Genomic DNA, 22,047 nt, shown 5'->3' on the forward strand with positions numbered 1-22,047 from the left:
GCACCACGAGGAAAAAGAAGTAGGAGAAAAGAAATTTTTTTGTTGAAGAAAAAAGCCCAGATCTCAAAACCCAGAGAGAAGTTTTTCGAAGGTCTCATCAAATACAATGAACAAGCAGGAGGTAGATTATTTGGGATGTAACAAACCAAACTCTTAAAATATAAAGGTCTTTCCTTTCTACTCTTTGCCCCTATTGTCTGCCATTACTCTGTGTATTCATCTCTCTCTACCTTTCTGTTGATCTTATTAAATGCTTTGCATAAATTAAGAACTATTGCATTTATTGCACAATTTAGACAATTGAAAAAATGGTACATTGAAAATTGCCTCAACTAAAAAGCACAGGCACAAAACGACTTTCTCTCTCACACACACACACGCGCGCGCAAACACGCAAAAGGTACATCTTTGAAGGTTCTACCAGAAAAGACATAATCTTAAGTGTTACACAGGTGTTAAACTTGTTAAACAGGTTAACTTGGGTGTTAATTCTACACAAAATGTTAAAAGGTATGTACCAGGTTCCGAGTTGGTTACTGCGTGGTAACCAACATAGAAGGCTTTGATGAACAGCGAGCTTTCCGGGCCGGGCAATATGTCTGCAAATGAAAAACTGTGACGGTTATTTTACCTGCATCAAAGGTCAGCGTTAAATAAGGATGCAAATGATCACTTATATGAAGATGTTCAGGACACTGTGATGTAACATGTAGCCAGTTACACAGACGTAACATACCAAATATAACTTGCATCAGTAACAATCGGGCAGTCATTCGAAGTTATCCTGTACTTATCGTTTTTATTTTCTGACACCTTCGAAAGCACCTATGTAACTGAACCGTGTGTAAATGCATACATTCACAAGTAATGTAATACTTGCTTCCTTCGGCTTTCTATCAATCGTTGAACTCTTGAGACTCAGGGAGAACCCACAACACGTTTTGTGGACGTTTAATTGTGTCCTATGCCGCACTAAGCGTTGGAATGAACACAACTCTGGTGCACGGACGGTGTGGCTTTGGGATTAAAACCTTCCAGGTTGAAATCAGAGTGCACATGTCCGAAGGCCCTCCATGAACCAAAAGCTTATTATCCCCCCCCCCCCTATAGTCAGTGCACGTCATTAGTCAGGTCCGGCCATCATTGCTCTCTGTCAAAAGCCGTTCTGGGTGCATTTCCGATCGCGTGCCAGGGCTGTGGGGCTGCATGCTTTCAACGGCACACGGCGCGTCACGTGCGGCAGACTCACGAGGATATCGCATACCGCCATCAAAGCCTCATCTCACATCAGAGTTCTCGTGTGCCTTCCTTTTCTCGTGTGTGTGTGTAAGAGTGAGAGAGAGAAAGAGTGTATAAATGAGTGAGAAGTCGGAATGAAGTGGGATGAAGAACGTGCGTGCTAATCGTCAGCATGCACGCGTTTAGGTAGATGCATGCTGACTAATGCACGTAAATGTGCCCCCAAAACTATCTATACGCGAACACAGATGCCTTGGTTCCTGAGCCACAAGTGGCAGATAACTCGCTCCGCTACCTGTCGCAGGGCGAGTGCCTACCTGTCGCAGGGCGAGTGCCTACCTGTCGCAGGCCAAGTGCCTACCTGTCGCAGGGCGAGTGCCTACCTGTCACAGGGCGCTGCACGTCGATCTTGAGCTCCACGGTCTGCGCGCGGCGCTTGATGTATGCGGTGTGCCAGCGGTCGTCGTTCAGACTGTGACCCACCGACAGGACCTGTAGCGCAAGCAAAACCAGAAATCGTTGTGTCCAACTAAAAATACTCCTGAAGTTCATAGCTACGGGCAAAGGTCATGACTTAGCGTCTGTGACTCGATTCCTTTCTATTCCAAACTAAGTGTCAATTTCCTGTGAAATTTGCAGTTAAGAAGTATGTGGATCGTTTCATCCTTATTGTGTCCCTGATATTGATTGAATGAACCTCTCTTTTCTCTTTCTCTCTCTCTCACACACACACAAGCGCGTGCACAAAACATGAAGTCGGAAACGACAGAAGAGCAAGTTCGGTCGCTGTGCAGATTTTATATGTGTACAGCCCCAACGACCCCGACGTACACCGCACGTACCTTGTGTCCACTGCCCACGTCCACTCCAAGGAAAATGGATCCCGATTTTAAGTACAGCTCCATTTTGTCCTCTGCCCGTTCGGAGGTAGTCATAAACAAAAGACCGTTGGGATGCATGGTTCGAAACCTCAGCGAGATGTCTTCTGCCTGAGTGTGGGACTCTTCTGGCACTGTCACTTTCACAAACTGTTTTCCATCAAACCGCAGGGTGGCAGCAGCTGAAACAGTGGAGAGACAATTAAGTGCATTAAGAGCTGTTTTCATTACATGCAGTACAGCCTGCTTTTATCACTTTTCCAGCTTTACAACCTGCTCTCGTTAAGACATCCGCAGTAAAAAAACAATATTTTTGTATGATACAGGCTGCATCAACTGATAGAAGACGACAAAATCGATAGTGTCTCTGTATCTCTATCTCTCTCTCAAACACTCATTCTGTTTATTCGTCTCTCTCTCAGTCTTCTCTCTTCTCCATAGACTCAGCGGGAACAGCATATTTTGATCACGAGATGGAAGGATCACTTTTTCACTCCTTTGCCCCACGTCACCATACCTCTTTTTTCCACCCGTTTATTAACAGACACTATGTGCGTCACGATGTGAAACTAGAAGGAGATCACATGGGCTTACATGGTTAGGCGTTTGCATGCGTGTGTGGATGTTTCGTTTGTATGTGTGTGTGGGCACACACGCGTGTTTCTGTTTCCTTGCCAGAAAGGTAAAGGAGATTATAAATGGTTGATTTATGTTCGTCCGACTAGCACACATTCAAGATTTGTTTTGTTTACATGCTTACGTATGCACATGAACGTTCCCCATACCCCCAACTAAGATTTTATTATATGTTGTACACCCATACAACCCCAATTAGCCTCCGGATTTAAAATGGTGGCACGTAAATGCCGCCAACGATAAATAATAATAATAAATGCAAAATGTGTAAGGCGTATACTCCTAAGGAGCAAGCTCTTAGCGCTTAAGAACAAGAAACAAACATGGACAGCATACGAAGGACAGAAAAACAAATAACACATGACCTATAAAAGAATAAACAACAGTATTAACGAAGGATAAAATCCAATACAGAAAACGCAAAGAGGAACCAAATAACAGGAACAAGAGCTGAGAGTAACATGATATTGCAAAAGGAAGGGTGTGAAAAAGGACTAGCATGGAGGGAAATAGATGACTTTCATCTCAAATGGATCTTTTTATGTTTCAACAAGACCCTGCAAATTAAAAAGCTAGCACCGCTCTCTGCAGCCATGGAAAAAAAGCATCAATATCATAATCGAGAAGGAGAGAAAGTAAGTGTTGCAACACTAGCGCTAGAAACAAATTACACAGCAGAGTCGACTTTCTGTGATTGCAGGTTCGATCCCCATCCACTTTCCAAGCATATCTGCTCTGTTGTTACAGCTATGGAGAAAATCAAAACGAGGCCGAAGTAATTGATTGCACCAGCTCACTGCTTTACCCTCTAGATTTCTGTCAAACATGGCTGGACTGGCATCAACAAGGGAACAAAGAACCGCAGTGTTGGTCTGGCTGATGAATGACTGAGTTCGTCTCACTCTTTGATCTTGATCGCTGTTCCGTCGATCAATTATTTATGGTGACCGAGCAGTGCATAGTGAGAGCGAGTTGGAGGTATAGACCGATCCCTCCGCCTTGGATGCTGCCCCCTTTCTGCAGCAAACAGAAGTCCGCCATTTTGTAGTGATGCTGGAGACCCGTGCAATAAACCGATAACTACGGGTATATAGTCAACATAGCTTTGTTGCTGCTTGTGTCTTTAGGCACCCGTTATTTACAATGAAGTCTTTCTCTCGTTCAGTCGTTCGGGGACGAGAACTGCCAAGTGTTTCGAGCATCCAGTGTTAAAGCGCCCGAGGCTGGAGACGCCAGAAGCTTGCCGGTTCGATACCCATACAGCATAGCATATTTGCCCCAGCTGAATCAATTGCTGAACGGAAATCTGACCTAGTATAGAGGCTGGAAAGGGTAAGCGAGGAAGAAGAGATGGGCTGCGCCCTCAAAAAAGTGACACCTCATTCCTTCACAAATGATGAAAATTTTGTGGAATCCCCTTACTTTTTTATACCAGCTCTTTCTGTCTGTCTCTCTGTCTGTCAAGAATCTGCTCACCTGTACATTTTGTTGTGACTAGAAAATGAATTGGTTGCTAAAAAGCTAACTCAATGTTTACAATCATTTTTACTTCCAGTTTCATTTGGAAATACAGTCAAATCTCCCTACTATGCCACCCCTCTACTATGCCACTCTCGGTATTATGCCACTTTTGCTCGGTCCCGACTATAAATTCAATGTAAAAAAAAATTTACTATGCCACCCCTACTCTCCCTACTATGCCACTTTTTTTGTGACTGTTACAAGACACAAGTTGTAAAATTCCGCGCAGTGCTCGATTACTAAAACTGTACGGTAGTGTGGACATCGCAGTTAGGTGGATGGAACATAGCACGCACACAGGGAGGGTGGAGGCTGGCAATGTGGGGGGGGGGTGGTCGCTAGCCGGGTGACAGTCACGTGACAGAGGGAAGGTGTGAGGGAGTCGACTAGCGACAGGATTCAGGTGCGCGGATGTGGTTGGGAGGGGTGGAGGATGAAGAGGTGAGGGGGAGAATGAGAGGAGACAGCGAGCGAAGCCGACGATTCTTGAGAGCTTTGGACCAGACCTGGGCAAAGGCCTCCTGTCTCTGACCGGCCCGCCCGCCAGTATATATATACTGTACATATTGGGTAAAACTGAGTGAACTATATTAGTCCGGCCCTCTAAAACCATCCCAATGTCTCATGCGGTCCCTTGGGAAAATTAATTGCCCACCCCTGCTTTGGACTGACGGGTAACTTGAGCAAATAAAGCCGTTTTTACGAACACTCTCTACTATGCCACTCTCCCTACTATGCCACTTTTGCTCGGTCCCGGTAGGTGGCATAGTAGGGAGATTTGACTGTACTGAGTCCAAAACCACCATCACTAACAAACAACTGCTATGGTTCTGTGGCAGTAAGTGCTTGCAGCCAGGTAACCATAGGAAATATTACGATGCTAAAGGGTTTTCCTTCGACGCTTTTTTTTCCATCATATGTTTCCCACCTCCGTCACAATCCTTTGGTGCAAGAACAACAATAGTTTACAGTAAGACGGAATTATAGTTAAAAGAAAACAATAAAATGAGAAGGGCTTAAGTAGACTTTAAAAAATACCGGTTTTTTTTCTACAGTTCAACATAATTCAGATGTGTGGCGTTCGGCTTTTCAATAGCAGGTGGGACCTAGTCTTTGCCGTGCCTCACTCCATAATGAAAGAACGACATTTTCTTTATTGTCCTTGCGACTCTATAGGCAGCCGCATTAAGAACCCTTGTCCAGCAGCCTTTTTGACCTGTCTTAAAGTGTTTTACTGATGGAACTTGATATTTTACAGAAGTGGCTGTTATGAAACTATGCTTGTTTCTCTTTCACTGGATGCTGCTTTTACATTTTTTCGCAAAGAACTAGGAATGAAAAATGGGGAAAATGCAGATTGCATCACCTTTATAAAAAGAAAATCTCTCACAATGTACATTTTCGCAATCGTGGTGTAGCTTCCCACCGTGAAATGATTTTACAGTACTCCTACCCCTCAAAAAGAACCTCAAGCACAAACCAGCTTAAGAGCTGGACAGGACACACTCAGAGCTCCTAGCGCTGAGCCCACCAAGAAGTAAAGAATCTGCGAAGAGCGAAGTGTCGGAGAAGCTGCAAGACATCCCAGCAGGCAGTGCCTGGCATGGTGCGTGAGCATGCTATTGATTGAAGGCCAGCGTGTCACCAATACTTGCCCACTTGAGAGACAAACGGCTGTGGCCGCGGGTGTGTGACACTGAAGTCTTTATTCTTCGATAATTTCCACAACATTATGGCTCTCTCTGACAAACCAATGCATCGCTCCTCTTTCCAAGATCAATAGATTTTTCGTGGAAAAGACGGACGTTAAAAAGAAATTATACAAATGTGGCAGATTTGCACAAAATTATCGGTTCTGCGTTTTCTTCATCTCCCGTTGAGTGTCTTGTGTTTTTTTTAAATAATCATATTTTATGTTCCTCTTTTTTTTTTGTCTTTGTGGCTTTGCCTAAGGTTATTGACTTTCTCTTCAGCTTTTTAGATGAAGAAAAAATACTAACTAGTTTGGAAAATTCTAATGGAAGTGCTCTGAAATAGTCGGCGTACAACACGTCGGAGGCACCCTCAAAGACATAGCTGAATGTATTCTCACATTCTGGAGACTAAACACCTGACACCACCAGCCAATTGTTCCCCTCCTCCACCATCATCACACCCCATAAAATATCACAATATAAAGTTGGAGTGTTAATGAGATGTGAATCTCCCTTCAGAGAGAAAAAACTCATACAGGGAATCGCAAGTCTTAAAGTTGACAAGCACTTACAATACTATGATGGAATAACTCTACTGTCTATTGAAACCCGTGCAAGCATTTTGTTTCCCATAGACTGTCGAGAGCAAATGCAATGCAGTCCACTTATAAACAAGTGGCTATGCACACTGTCCGTGTATAAGCATGCTAAGTATTCGGGTCTGTTTGACCTTTGTTGTACCATAATCGTATATAACATGATCGATGCCCCTTCTCCTAGCTCTCCCTGTTCTTTTTCTTTTGTTTCTTTTCATCGTATTTGGTGTCTGTTGACTACTGTTAATCTGTGCTTTTCGCTGTACTTCGCCTGCCGCTGTTCTGGACTTTCCTGAGCCTGTGCCCGTGTCGCGTGTCATGATTTCGTCTAGGTCTGCATTTCTCTCAGCGCGCGGGGACGCTCCTGTATTGGAGAGGTAGCTCACAGCAGACGACAGTTAACGCTTGTTTTCAGGCTATTTTTGTCCGGTTCGCGGGAAAAGGTCAAGGCCTTCGCCCGTTGTCTGTAGCAGCACCTGACGTCACAGGCTTGCGACGTCACGTGAGGTCTGCTTGAGGGCGGGCTGTTGCTGGGGAGAGATTTCTTACCAAGGCGCTGAGTAGAGCGGAAAGCTTTTTGTTTTTGAGAAGACGGCTGGAGTCTGTGCTGTGAGGCAAGGTGCCGGTTGTATGCTCTGCCACGACTGACCCAAGCTTGTGGGCACTGAGAGGCTGGTTGTACTAGCGAGTTGATGCCAGCAGTGACCACCGGGACTTGTGGAAAGTGCGGAGGCTGGCGGAATGACAGCATTCAGCTGTGACATCCAGTGTCTACGGGAGTGTGCTTCCGTTTCTTCTCGGGGTGACCGTCGGTCATTAGCATAAGCCGTGTGGGTGAGTGAAGGTTTTCCCCATTTTTTTTTTTTTTTTTTTTAATTTGTTTTGGGATGAAGGGCTGCACACGCCTGAGCATTAGGATACGCGAGTATGTGTTGACTCCTTATGACTGTATTTTTGTATGTGTGTAAGTTAGGGCTATTTCATGTCTTGGTTTAAGGGGGTCGTGGAGGGGGATGTTTTGTTATTTTCTCCTGTAGCCTTTTAGTGACCGTTGTTCTTTTATTTATTTCAGGCTTTTTGTGTATATCCGGGGTGCACGTCCTTGGTGTGTATTTACTGTGTACTTCCTGTGTATACGTGCTATGCGTGCGTGCCTTGTGTCCTGGCTCCACGCCCTTTTGTCCGACGAGCATTCGTCTGAGATATAATCAACCATTCTGCACTTCTTCATTGTGACGTCTACGTCTACGGGTTCTACACCTGCATTTCAGAAAGGGAACTGTACTGTGAACCAGCTCCTGAGACTGTGTACTAAGCGCCTCAAGCCCCTGTTCTGTGTTAAGAATTAAAGACTCAGGGGAAAAATACGTTTAACGGACTGTACTGGACCGCGGTGCGCGGTGTTTGTTTTACTGCTGTGTTATTATTTGTGCGCGTTTGCGCTTTGTTTTTTTTGTGTGTGTGTGTGTGTTGTTGTGAGTACTCGCATCGGTATTTTCTTTTTCTTGGTTGTATTAGGTATTTGGGTGTTTGGGTATATATATATTTTTTTTTTGATTAAACTTCGTATTTGTGTCGTTATTCCGTCTTTGTCTTGGTCTTCGCTTGGGCACGAGTTCGAGAAGTAAGTCGCATCCTGCCTTCGGCTGAGTGACTGAGCGTGTTTGGCCTGCTGTGTGAGTGGCCTTGAGCGTGCTCCGTGGACGCTGGGGGTGGTACGCGACAGCCCCATTGTTGTCTTCTTCCTCATCTAATGGTCTCAAACGCCATATCTACATCATCTCGACTCTTGGACTTTCGTTTGCTAATTTAAATCACCACTATCCTGCAGGTGTTCGACGCCTCTTTCTCTACATGCGGTCCATTTTCCTCGTAACATTCTTCCTGCTGCTTTAGATAGTGGATCTCCGTGAGTCAACAAGTGCGGACTTGAGTCGAGGATCTCACGTCTACAACATTGCCTTCTGCTTCATCTATTTTCTTTCCTGATTGATTAATTTAAGCTCGGGCTAAAGGCAAGTGAAATTGTGGTCCAGACAACAGGTCAGTTCGTGAAGTATACTAAACTGCCTTGATATGTGGACCACAATACCACTATTGGCTGAGAAAAGACAACAATGGAACTCCCTCACAAATCTGCTTACCCGTCTGGCACACGCTGTCGATGAACCCTGTGGCTCTGCAATCACAAGTGAAACGGTTCCAGCCCTCGGTGCACTGGCCCTGGTGCATACAGGGACGACTCGTGCAATGAGGCTCCATGGCCTGGCAGTATTCAGCGACACCTGCCACTCCTTGGATCTGCGCCGCTCGCACGAGGTCCACCCTGCCACCGTCCACCACCATGTCCTGCAGGCACCCGACATACCCGTAACCAAGGGTGCCGGCCCACATTTCTGTGGGAAGTGGGATCTCCTCCGCGGTCTTACTGATCCCCCCGATAAAGAAAGAGCCTTGGAGGTCGAACCTGTCCAGGTGAGAAAAGGTGGAGAAGGTTTCTTTCTGGCCGTCAACTGAGATGTACCCGCGGTTAGCTGCGTACTCGAAGTACACCATGTGAGGGCTTCCGTCAGTGACGGGCTGCCTGCTGGCCTTGAGCCTGATAGGCTCAGAGCCCATGTTGATGACGAGGTGGAGGTAGCCGTCCAGCAGCTCCAAAGCGAAGACATCTGGGTTGCCGGAGGCGGCACCAGTGCTGTACAGCAGAACTCCGTGCTGCTCCACCGTCTGGAACTGGAAGGCCAGCGAACCGCGCTCCGGGCCGGCGGACCACACAGGGATGGTCAGGTAGGACTCAGGCGTGGTGAAGGTGATAGGGCGCGAGTCCACCAGCTCCTGGCACTTGTCGAAGATGACACCCCCGATGACCTTCAGCAGCGCGTGTTCCGCGCGTGCCAGCTCCGTCAGGTCAAGCTCTACGCTATCGGCCCTGTACCGCACCTGCACAGTAGACAAAGATGTAGTCGTCTGCACTTTCTCCCATACATAGACAAAGGCACGGAATATTTGAGTAAACATCATTCCTTTGTTTTACCCTGGCCTCATTGTGTAGATAAAAATTCTGTTCACAGTGCACGGTAGCCATCTAAGCAACCAGTTCTCCATACGTGAGCGAAAGAAAGAAGAGAAAGAGGAGTTGATTTGGAGCGAGAGAGTTAAAAATTGAAAAAATGAGAGTTCACTATGTGGCCGTTCCCGTTGTCTGAGAAGTCGCAGTTTACCTGATATTTAGCGTTGAAATCAACGAGCTGTGGTACGGTAATAACATGTATTATGCATGTTGCATATACTAACTGCAGCAGCTAACGATTTTCCTGATGCCATGCAAGCTACAGAAAAATTCTATTATTCAATAATTAAAGGACTGATCTATCAACGCCTGTCAACTGGATCTTGCGGAGAATTCCGTTTCCTTTTGATGCTGTGGCGTCACACTGAAAGCTATGTATCTGTATTTATTTAAATTATATATAACAAGACTATAAAGCAGTTCTCTTCAAAAGGAACCTGCTTTGTTGTACTGACTAGCAAACTGTTCAGACATCTGTCATCGTCTCTGGCTTTAGCTCGGCAAAGAGTATTACATTACTGTAGGAATCAATAAAGAATCCCATTTTTAATTTTTTTTCCCTTCAAGTTTCTACATGCTTAGAAGTCGCTCGTTTTCAACTAAGAACAAGTCGTCTCTTGCAATCATCATCATCATCAAGTTTCTTTATCCACTGTTTGAGAAAAAAGAAATCATTTATTTAAGTATGGAACGTTTATATTTCACAAGAAAGCTTCGCTATAACAAAGCGGGAACACTAGAGGTGATAGACCTGAATTAGACCTCACCTTGCGCATGCAGCCCCGGAAGTTGGCGTTGACGCGAGAGCCAGGGAGGTTGGCGGTGTCTGGACTTCCGGCCACGTACAGGGCCTTGCTAGACAGCAGCTTGAAGTTGCCTGTGGTGCTGCCTTTTTCCTGATAGATGCCGTCAACCTCTAAGGAAATCTAGTCACAAACAAAACCACTATGTACCTGCTGAGCATGCCCTTAAAGGAAAATTGAAAAAAAAAAATCTACACATCAGCGGCCGTGACCTTTCTGACATTTTCGCGTGCTGCGCGGGGCTGTGCTGAGATGACGCCAGTGCCTTTGTGTTCAGACATCGCGAAAGAAGAGATTTAAAAAAAATTATTTGCTTTTTTTTTTTTTTTTTGCCAGCTGCCTTACACGGTATTACTGAACTTTTCCCCTCAAGTTAATATTTATGAAAGCTTTGTTCCTCCATTTTCAGAGTCTGAAATAGGACACAGCAAAAATAAACATATTATGTATTCATATTTTTATATTTGTGGAACAGTAAACTATTTCTCTCTTAATCCTTCTATCTCTGTGTGTGTGTTTGTATACGTGTCTGTATTATTTTTTTCTCTCTCTCTGTCTCTGTGTGGGTAGAAGGGTGTTTGCACGTGTACGCATGTGTGCGTGTGTTTGGGAAAATCAATTTATTCCTTTTGAACATAACCTATTATACTTTCAAAAGTCATTTTCAGTATGTCGAATCATGCACAAAGATCGCTATCTTACTCATGAAAACTTCAATTTGTGTGCAAAAGTGTGGTTGTGTATGTGCTTGCGTGCGCTTGTACATTCGCAGACCTTTGCGACTGCATTTGAGGATGAAATATTTCCACATTACACTATGTGAATATTTTTTGAAAGTATTACTGAACAGACATCCCAACACCTTGTGTTTCCCGCCAATAAAAAACCGTGCACCATATTTGCCTCAAGAAGTTTTTACTGACCCCTTGGTATGTAAACTGTTATTAATTAACTTTTAAATATAACTTCTTTCGTTTTTCATTTGTCATAACACCGTCTTACGATGTTTAGTCAACGACTAAAGATCCTGTTCAACATTCTAGCATTACTCTCTTAGTTAAATTTGTTATTCTCTAAATATTAAACATGACCTCCTCAACAACATCCATGCATGTCTGTAAGTATATATATGTATGTGTGTGTGTTTGCATGCATCTGTGATATAATGTAGGAAACATACTTAGCTATAACAGAAGGAAGGTGACGAAGAATACAATGACACTAGACACATGAAACTGAACACGTTTACATTCACAAGTAAAACAACTCAGTTTTGACACATTTGAGACACATTACACTTAAGTGTCGATGCTTAAAGTAAAATCTCCCACTCCTGAAATATTTACTTTTCCTTTTTTCAATTAAGAAAGTTTGTGGAACCAGGAACCTTGAAGTAAACCGCTAATTATCTTAAAAAAATTACTAATAATGATAAAAAAGAACTAAGTAAAATTTAATTAAAAGAAGGAATAAACGGCCCGTGACAGTGCAAACAGCTAAAGTTCTACATTAGATCATTTGATTAGCGCGCCGAGAGCAAGAACATTCAGAAAATAAATATTTACAAACAAAATCCATGCAGAATAGGTTAGAAGATTAAGTAAAGACCTTATTTATGAACTTAACAGGTGCGACACTTTCACGAAAACCGAACAAATGCCTGATTACTCTTCACCCAAAGTCCTATTAAAGGGGTAGATTTTTTATTTTTTTTTTAAAAAGGAAGAACCAATTCCTATTTGTCGAGGGATTTATATATTGATCGGGTTTTCCTTTTGACGGGTGGGTGTGTGTGTGAGCTGGGGTGAGTCCTGTCTTGCTAGGCATGCGCAGATACCTGCATGCACACACCAAGGCACACTCTGACACTGAAGCATGTCTCAGCACCTGTAGAACAGGGGGCGGAATGGACTTTCAAGTCGATGGCGTCTTGTCCAGTCACACGTCGATTTGGCAAAACTGCTTTCAAGTGTGTGAGCTTCGTTCATCAATAAGATTCTAATTCACAAAATCTCAGCGAGGATCGAGTGTTGTTCCATTCACGGACTGCACGCTTCGCATCCACATGAGGGGGAAAGGTCAACACTTCAGTTCACGTGACGTCACAGTTCTGGGCAACGTGTGGTCAGCACACACTCCAGTGTCTGGCAATGACTGTGGCCTTCGGCGAGGTCAGAAATTAGGAGTTGTAGTTCACTCTCCGTGCTTTTTAATCACAAAAATTAATTAATATTTCCAGAGCTGATGACAAATGTGTTTTGTTAACAGGCCAGTTACTTAAAACTTAATTTCATGACTGACTGCCTGAGCTCTAACATAAAGCTTCAGAGTCATGCTTGCATGGCACTATTGATCCATATTAGAGAGAGGGAGTGTGTGTGAGTGTGTTTGCGGGCGCGCGCTTTTTTTTTTTTTTTTTTTGAGGGGGTGAATGCGATAGAATGCACTCAGGGAGTTGGAAAGGGACGGAAGGGAAAAATCGAGCGGTTAACTAGTTTGTTCAGAAAATATTTTAATCTGTCAACGACAACAACATATGAGAAGCAGCTGCATAACGACTTCACACAAACAACGAGGACACGTGCAACAGCAAGCAGCACTTGTCAACGTGCCAGCAATTACAGCAACGTTTCTGAGAAAGGTCTACCTTCCAATGGCAATACCCAGGGAAACACAGGCGCTGGGGGGTGACTACAGCAGCGAAAGCGCGCACTGCAGACGACCTGTCACCACGGGAGGCACATCTCACACAAACCCAACACACAGCAACACTGAACTGCGCTGGTAACGATCCGCCCCTAAACATGCCAGCCTTTCAGCCTTCTCTTCTCCTCCACGGACAGAAATTCTTTCACACCCTTAAATTAATCTTGTGCAAGTAATTAGTCCATCCGACCACTAAAAAAGTATCATTGCTTAATGCAAATATTATATATATATACCCATGGCTATACCCATACATAGAATATTGTTTGTGAGCAATTTACAAAAGATACTTTTCGGTAAATTTGCACAGAGCACATCCTCTAGCCATTCTTCCATTAATGAAACTCCCCTACCACTAACTTTCTGACTTCCTTAGTGAACTCAAACATAAATAAAGGTAAGTTCATAGATTTATAAGGTTCTACCCATGTTTAAGTGGGTTCCCTAAGGACCCAGCCTTTGGATGAATATAAAAGATTAACTTGACTTTCATAATATCGTATGAAATATAATAAATTCTATATTACAATGGCTCCCCACAAGAAAAGTAATGCATAGAATGCAGACTAATTTTTCATTAAATTTGGTTAATTCCGTATCTTAAGAGAAAGCAACGGAGGGGAGGTGGACCAGGAATGGCAGGCATGCAACCAAGGATTAGGGGTAGGGGTCACACAGGGTCAGTTGGGAAGGGAGAGAGAATTGTAATAACAATTGTAGAAACATGCCCACACTGTACTATTCATGCACCGTTACTTACATAATAAACACCCCTGTCCCTAGTAAGCTGTCAAGTCACAGAAAGTGAAAACAAGCCACATCAGCAAACGAATCTCGGGTAGATCTCAAACTGTACTCTTCACAAAGATGTAGCTAATGCCACCCGATACTTGAAGCCCTTGCATGAAAATCACCATGGAATGCGCCTTACTTAGTGGCGAAGAGGCAGATCATTTTACAACAACAATGCTAGTGACAAATGCATGTCTAGAGTCTGAAATGGGTGATGGACAGCAACATTAATGCCATGCAAGGGACTGTTCTCCTAGGTGGTGAAATATAGATGACGACAATGAATGAATGAGTGGTGTCGAGTGTGGCATGGGACTGGGCCACAAGTATGCATTAACGTCCACCATTGTACGTGTGAAGGGCCATCTATGCAAACCGAGCAAAAGAACCTTATAAACATGCTTATCATTCAACATTCAGAACAGGAGATGTGCAATAGTGCAGTTAAAATGCTACAAAGAGGTAGTCATGTAGTAAGGCCAGTCCTGGTCACTATATAAGGTGACTAAAATCAGCTATATGGCACAGTTAACATAGAAGGAATCATGAACACTATTTGTAAGAAGCCTGTCACTCTTATCATTTTGAAGGAACGGAAAGTCTGCAAAAATACTATACTCCACGTCTTAACCTGTTCTAAATCTTTGTAAAAACATTCGCTTTTATGTAACGAATTGTACATTTTCAGGTAAAATTAAAACCTCAAGGCATTTGAATGTTATTTATTGGAATCTTCCTAGTAAATATAACCAAAGCATCAGCATATCCTTTTTTTTTACATGCTGCGATCACGTGGGGTACACAAGCTTATGATTAAAAAAAAAAGTTGCTAGAATTGTTAGCAGTCTTCTTGGCCTTAATTATTTTTCTTTCCTCTAAAAGAAAATGTCAACAAGTCAGTCGAGACATAGATCGCGCAATGCTCTTTACAGATGAGCTGGATGAAAAATGCATGAGTCTGCTACAAAGAGGCAAACGTGAAAAGATGGTTTGTCAAGCACTGTGATCTTTTTTTTAAATGTCCAACGGCAGTATTTCGTCCCATGAGTGACCACCCCTTATAAAATGGAAGTTGTCACATTTTACCGAAGAACAAATCATTTTTACAACGAGCATGTCACCAGCTGCAACGATGAAGGAGCAACAGACTTCTTTGATGATACAAAAAAGTAAAGGCAGGTGAAGGAAACCAAGGTGAAGGGAGCTGAGGGTGGAAGGTGGCGGTGAGGGAACAGAGGCTGGCCGTGAGTGGACAGTTAACGTGCGTTCACTGATGACACACCTACCTCTCTAGCTTCGCGCCGCACCACTACCTGGTGCCACAGGTTGTCATCAAAGCGCGGGCCAGATGGTCTGATCTCCCTCTCCAGTGACCCCGAGCCCAGGTTGATGGCCAGGATGATGGCGCCATCGCGAATAGCGATGTTCAAGTAATCTTTCACGTTCCCTTGAGGAGACGATGGCAATCCATAATCACAGGTAAAAGAAATTTTCTGACAACCTAACTGACACAGGTATCACCTATGATAGTGGGTGGGAAAGGTCTCCAGTAACCTGACGCCTGCACTATGCTTAGGAGATAGAAGACAAATGAGCATAGCTTTTTCTTTTTTATTTGTAGTTGTTTGCTTTTAAATTATTTTGTTTTGTTTGTTTTGATGATGGTGATGCATTTTGGTAATAGATTCTATTTAAGTTTCAGAGTTATTCGAAAAGGTGATTACAACTGCGCGCGTGCACACACATACACACAAAGAGATAGATATAGAGAGAGGAATGTTCACACTGACAAAAGCACGCACGCACATGCATTCAAATTTAAAAGTACAGACTTGCAATCCTAAAAGCTGCGAGCTAACATCGCAATTCTTGCAGTCAAATAACAAAAAAATGTAATTAAAAGCACCAAGAAACGCGCGCATACATGAAGAACGAGCATACAGCTGTTCACACTCACGGACGCACAGACACAAGAAAAAGTGGGCTCCTTACCTGTGTAAAACAAAAGGCCATCGGGGTGCTTGGTGCGGAAGTCCAAGGATATGCTGTCACGGTTACTTACAAGTCCATCGCCTTGGCCAGACAGGTTGTAGGTGAAGTACTGAGCGCCGAAAAATGTGGCATCCGAAGGGATCTTCTCTGTTAAGAACACAGAATAACACATGTACATTCCTCCTGCCTTCTACTATTCTCAACTCTTATCCTTCTTACCCGCTACCCTACTTCATTGCAAGCGATGGAAATTGAGAGAATGTTGGAAATGTGTAGCAAAACGTGTAGCCAGGTAGGACAGATGTGCTGATATGTTTTTCCAAGTGGACTTTGAAAGACAAAGAAATTAACCACTTTGTAAATAGCAATGGATGCATTTTGTTCATATGTATGAAGCCTTAACTACCACCTCAGTCAAGTTATAACTGAATAAAGCACTAAGAGTGCTGTCTAGTTTTAACTCCCCCACCCCTTCACCCACACACACACGAACGAGTGCACACAGATGCATACATACATAAACTTATACACACACTCTCAATCGCTCAGACTCACACATACACACACACGCGCTCGCACATATATATATAGATATAAACAGACATACACATATATACTCATAAGCACACTTATATAGAGAGAGAGATAAAGACCGCACACCACCCCTCCCCCCACACATACACAGGTGACAATCCCATGTTAAAAACAATCTCTTCTAATATGATAACGATACGGACTGTGAAATCAAAGCCAGTGTGAGGTGAACATCCTGAGGACAGCAATCTCTCATTATGTCGCAGACTGCCATCATTCATGTTTTGTGCATGTCGGTTTGTCATATTTAAGAACAGTTGAAGCGGAAGAGCACCTGTCAGACAAGTGTGGTAGCTGCAGATTGTTGTGAGTTCGAGGTCATTGTCAGCCCTCCTTGTTCCTCGGTACGGGTTTTTGAACGACACGCGATACGCATGAGTAGTTCATTGACTTGCTCTCGCGTGCTTCAGTGAATAACGGTTTGGGACTGGCGCCCATCCTAATTAAAGTCATTAAAGTTTCACTGATCCGAAATGGACCAGGCTTTGTACTGCTTGGTCTTAATTTCCCATAAAAGTGCTGAACGAAGTGTCTAAAGCAAAATTCTTCTAAAATTTGTTTCTGACGTTTTTGTTGGAAAAGTAAACATAGAAGTTGTTGACTTCCAGTCCACAGCATTTTTCGTTCTCCGGTATTACATTCTAAGCAAGTTACATTATTTCTGTTCAAAAAGACCAATGTTGTGAGAGATCGGCTTCTGCTTCGTTTGAGATTCAGTGATATTCAATCAAATCTACATTCTAGTAGCAGCAGTAGTAGTAGTAGTACTAGAAGCAGCAGTAGTATTAGTATTATTAGTATTATTACGTGCGTCGTCAGGTCTTGGAAAAAGAAATAAATTATAGTTTTGCAGACGTTTTCAAGTTTTCAGGTTTTGTGCTGCTGTGTACAGAACAAGTTTGAAATAAGTATAATGAGATCCCAGAGGAAAAAAGAACCAAGAACTGGATTAATTAACATTTCTAGGTCTGTGCCTAAGTAATATTGAACGAACGCCTTTCACAAGTCGCCACAAATTCCCTATAGCTATTATTTATTTACAGACCTTCTCCTTCTTCTACTAATCCTCTTTTGGGTTCTTTTACTGCTGCTAACTGTACTGCTGCCGGTTTCTTGCAGTCAAATACTTTCTTATTTACTTCCTGCAGTCACTACCTCGTCTACTTCCTGAAGTCAAATACTTTCTCTACTTCCTTCTTGCATTCCTACTGCTCTTGTTATTTATGCTGCTGTACTACCGCTGCCTCCAACTCGCGGTCAGTTAAAAGAAGACTAACACTTGGTCCACTCAGGATAGAGAGGCTTAAACGACTGCAAAAAAGACTGATTTTACACCTGACTAGCTGTATATTCACACCTTAGTACTCCTTGCTGTGAACTTTGACTAATGACCGGAAACATGCGCTGGACGTGCACACAAGGTAATGTTGAGGAATCCACTTGTGCAGGTGTATGGAACCGTACTGCATCTGTTCAGAGATCACTGTTTGGCCGCCTGCTGACTCCAGAACACACAGTCCTCTTTGCTCACCACTGTCCAAACGTGCAAACCTCCCGCTTATCGCAGGCCATTCTAATTTGTTTGTCTGCTTCCGGAAGGTTTGGCCTTCTAACAGATTATCTGTTTCTCCTTGCATCCTTGCTCCTCTTGGACATCTACCCCCTTAACGCCTCTCCCTATTAACTACACACTGGGCAAGAAGCTGACCAAGTTGTCCGTTAGTAATCTGCTAACAAGGGAGCCACGACAAGGTAAACAGCTTTCTGTTTGTCTGTGAGGGCAGCTAACAGGTTAAACTCGTTATCGACACCTGAGGTCAGTCTATTCTGTTATAATGGGGAAAAAACAATTAATTAATCGTAATAGTGCCCAGTTAGGGAAGTGGATAAGAAAACAGTAGACGGTTCAAGAAAGATGGAAGTTTGCCGCTTTTTACCAACGCGAAAGCGATCATCATCATGGGCGTCGTCGCCTCCATTTACGTCTTCATTTAGTAGTCAGAACATATTACTCCTCGTTACAACTGCTGTAAGACTGAAACTCTTCTCAATATTACCATTAACATCACCTGTTGTCCTCAAATCACTAAAAGATAAAGCCTTGACGTTTGGCTTAAAATCTATAGACGAAATTAAAAAGTTGTCTTTTTATCTTATATTGTTTTTATCATTGAGATATATGCTTTCGTGTCACTGCTATTTATGTTCAAAATGATGTTCAAAATCTGTCTATACATAGTGCATGGTCATGAATGTTCCATGTTTGGTTTATTGGACACATACTGTCAGATCAGGTGTTAATGATGCAAGCTGTCAGATTATGTCTTGTTGTCTTGTTGTCTAGTCTTCAGACTACAGGGCTACATCTTCTAAGACTTTTTTTCCTTTCTGTTTTGCTTTGTAACAATATTGGGAAAGGATAAAAGCTGGACTTCAAAACCAACTCCACTGGCAGTGCAGACTGATCTCCGCTTTAATAGACTCCTATACTGCAGGTTACCATGGTACCAGCAGGAGTGATCAATTCCCTCTTGGTACGCCGAAGTTTGAAGTCTGGTGATGAGTAGATTAATTGATGAACGCAGATGGTCTTAGGGAACTCTGTCTGTAGAAACTCTCAAGGGATTTTCCAGCTGTACAACCAGATGCGGTGCTGCCCGGAAGATGCTGTCCTCATCATCATTATTCAAGCATCCAAGTCACGCGAATGAATGTCACACCACAACCACTTTCTCTGCTGGGTACTTCTTCAAAGATGATCGCATAAACTTCATTTATAATACATAGCTTCTGGCGCTTTCTCTGCTACGTTGCACTCCTAAACCCCTCCCATGCAAATGAGCGTGAAAAGGAATTATCTCAAATAGCTGAACAGTAACTTGTGGAAAAATTGTAAGATGATACAGGTCTTTCACTTGATTTGCGTGATTTGCACGCACCAGTCTGCATGCCGTTGTCGAGGATTTATTAAAAATACGGCAGCAACCAGATTACACTTAGCAAGTCATTCAGTATTTGTTAAAAATATAGATAATGTTTGTTTGTTTGGTTGGTTGGTTGTTTTTTTTTTTTTTTTTTTTTTTTGTTGTTGTTGTTGTTGGGTTTTTTTTTTTTTTTTTTTTTTGGTGCAGCAGTTCAGTCCTGTAAATCTCCGAATGAACTAGTTAATGAATGAATCTGTCTCTTGCTCTTGTTCTTTCTTTCTTGCTGTCGTTCATTTTGCGAGGATATGCCGCGAGAATGGCAGTGCAAACAGCAGTATTTTTGTGAACCCTGAGATGAAAGCAGGGCCCGCGATATTGATTTCCAATACTGGGTGGGCAGGCAGGCGTCCACAGCAGCGCGCACTATGGTCTGTGGTGTGGAGGGCTTAGGCGGGCGCATCCAGCAGAGTGCCTGAAGGACGTCTATACACTCCGCTACTGAAAGTGAAGAGGCATTACTCCATGTTTCTTTCGGAAACAAAGTGGGGAAAAGATAAAGTATACGCCCTTGGTATTCGACGGCGACAGGCTTGCTTGTCTTAGAAATGAACACCTGACATCCGTACGATCGCCTGTATGTGATAAGTTACAAGGTGGGAAGGCGCGTGCACTACAACGCATTTTATGTATTTCTGTTCGTTTGGGTTCTATGCACACGTATCTACTGTAGAAGGTGGGGTGTGGGGCTAGATGGATGCCACCAGCAGTTACACGACCGCGGGGAGCTGAGAACTGTGAACATGAGCCCTCATTCCGTTATGTGCAATGTTCATTAGCACGCTCAGTTGCTGAGTGCATAGCAAACTTGAGACTACATCCGGAACAATGCCACTATCTGTCATTAAGCTAAATGCATGCTACATCAGACATATGCCTGCGAGAGGGTGAAAGGATTCAAGCTGTGTGTACACTCTTTGACAATGTGGGCTTACACTGGGCCACATTCGTCTAGAGAACACGTGCAAAATAAAATACGTTAAAACAGATTTTGATTCCTGGACTGAACACTGGTCATCGTTCTCGCTCACATACACAAATAAAACTTCGTTTAAGCAGGCACGTGCGTGCACGTAAAAATAATATGGAGAGATAACAAAGTGATAATGGGGGGTGGGGGTGGAGAGAGACGAGCAGATAAAGAGAGAATGCGTTTCTAATTTAATCTTTATACTCTCCGGCCGACTCCAGCAACTCCATAATCGAGTAATTCAACACTGAAACTCACTTGCAGTAATGACGAAGTTATCTGAATAACTTTTATCTGATACGATACAAAGTAATGAGAGAACGTGACTGACTGAGACACGTTTGCAGTATGATGGCCCTGACAAAAATCTAGTCACTAATTATTATTAGTCATTATATATATATACATATCAGGATCATCAGGATCTGCGAAGATAACCGTGCTGATAACAGTATGGAAAGGAGGCAGGAGAGGCAGACAGAGAGGTGACAGCCAAGAGTAGAATGGCTTGCCACGCAACTGATTCCAAACAATAGCAGAGAAAGCAAATCAAGCCCGACGACGACGACGACGACGACGACGACGACGACGACGACGACGACGCTGCAACTAAGTGAGCACACCGTGTCTCAAGTACAGACCCTACTCTGTACCTGTACGTTAGAGAGAGCGCTAGGGTAGTTGAAGTGAAGTAAAAGAAAAGAACTTTAAAAAATTAGTAGAGAGAAGAGAGAAACGGAAGTAAGTAGGAGTATGGATTTTTTACACTTTGATAGTTTATTTTATTAGCTTACAATAATATACATATTTACAGTCTGTTTCTGTTCTTCGCCGGTATACCGCCTATCTTCAGATAGCTTCAACACAAAGCTTATCTAGATGGACTGTAAGATGTGAAGTCATAAAACAACTAATTGATTTTATTACAGTATAAAGAGTCATTGCACGTTTTATGGCTGATCAAGAGCACAGTTGTAAAGTCCTTGTCTATCCTCAAGAAAAGTTGTTGCTTCCGATCTCTAACATGTTTTTCCCTTTCCGTGAATATACGCACGCATATTGCACTGAATATATTTGGGTGGAAATAAAGACAAGATGCACGCGTTATTGTTTGATATACTCAATGCAATGTGCACTAATTTTGGTTGATATTCTCAACGCATTTCATACCAAAAGCTGCCAAAAAACCCTGCTTTTTCCAGAAAAATTAGTGCAGTGTTAATGATAGCGGACAACCAGACAGGAATCGGACTCCACGCAAGACACACGCTGACACTTGATATCTAATCACCACGTGACCAATGGCGCCGTCTAGAGGGGAGTGCCTATAGTACTGTGTAGCCTGTACTTGGTGACCTCACACCCAGGGCCGTGCTTAGGGGCAGGCGGACGAGGCATCTGCCTAGGGCCCCGCGCTTTTGATTGATATGGTAACTAGGCATATGGAAGTGTAGTCAGCCGTGGCGTGAGGGCCCCGCACATGCCCTTTGCCTCGGGCCCCGCGGGGGCTAAGAACGGGCCTGCTCACACCCATATCTCCCCATCGATTTTGGCGTGACTAGCGTAAACTGTCTT

General features: G+C 43.4%; 1 protein-coding gene across 3 annotated transcripts in view; it reads right to left on the reverse strand.

Moving 5' to 3' along the window:
• LOC112561362 (neurexin-1-like) overlaps nt 1–22,047 on the reverse strand; it is a 46,058-nt gene that overhangs the window by 18,336 nt on the left and 5,675 nt on the right. For 2 of the 3 annotated variants that reach the window (XM_025233799.1, XM_025233801.1), the window contains exons 3-10: nt 15,928–16,074; nt 15,222–15,382; nt 13,904–13,930; nt 10,402–10,560; nt 8,709–9,504; nt 2,082–2,299; nt 1,623–1,731; nt 519–599 (exon numbers count right to left, since the gene is read on the reverse strand). In XM_025233799.1, the coding sequence (XP_025089584.1) occupies nt 519–599; nt 1,623–1,731; nt 2,082–2,299; nt 8,709–9,504; nt 10,402–10,560; nt 13,904–13,930; nt 15,222–15,382; nt 15,928–16,074 (1,698 nt within the window). The remainder of the gene's footprint in view (nt 1–518; nt 600–1,622; nt 1,732–2,081; nt 2,300–8,708; nt 9,505–10,401; nt 10,561–13,903; nt 13,931–15,221; nt 15,383–15,927; nt 16,075–22,047) is intronic. The other variant, XM_025233800.1, reaches the window with a different exon arrangement.

This window comes from Pomacea canaliculata, linkage group LG4 (genome assembly GCF_003073045.1).
Source record: "Pomacea canaliculata isolate SZHN2017 linkage group LG4, ASM307304v1, whole genome shotgun sequence".
In the NCBI taxonomy this organism is placed as follows: domain Eukaryota; kingdom Metazoa; phylum Mollusca; class Gastropoda; order Architaenioglossa; family Ampullariidae; genus Pomacea; species Pomacea canaliculata.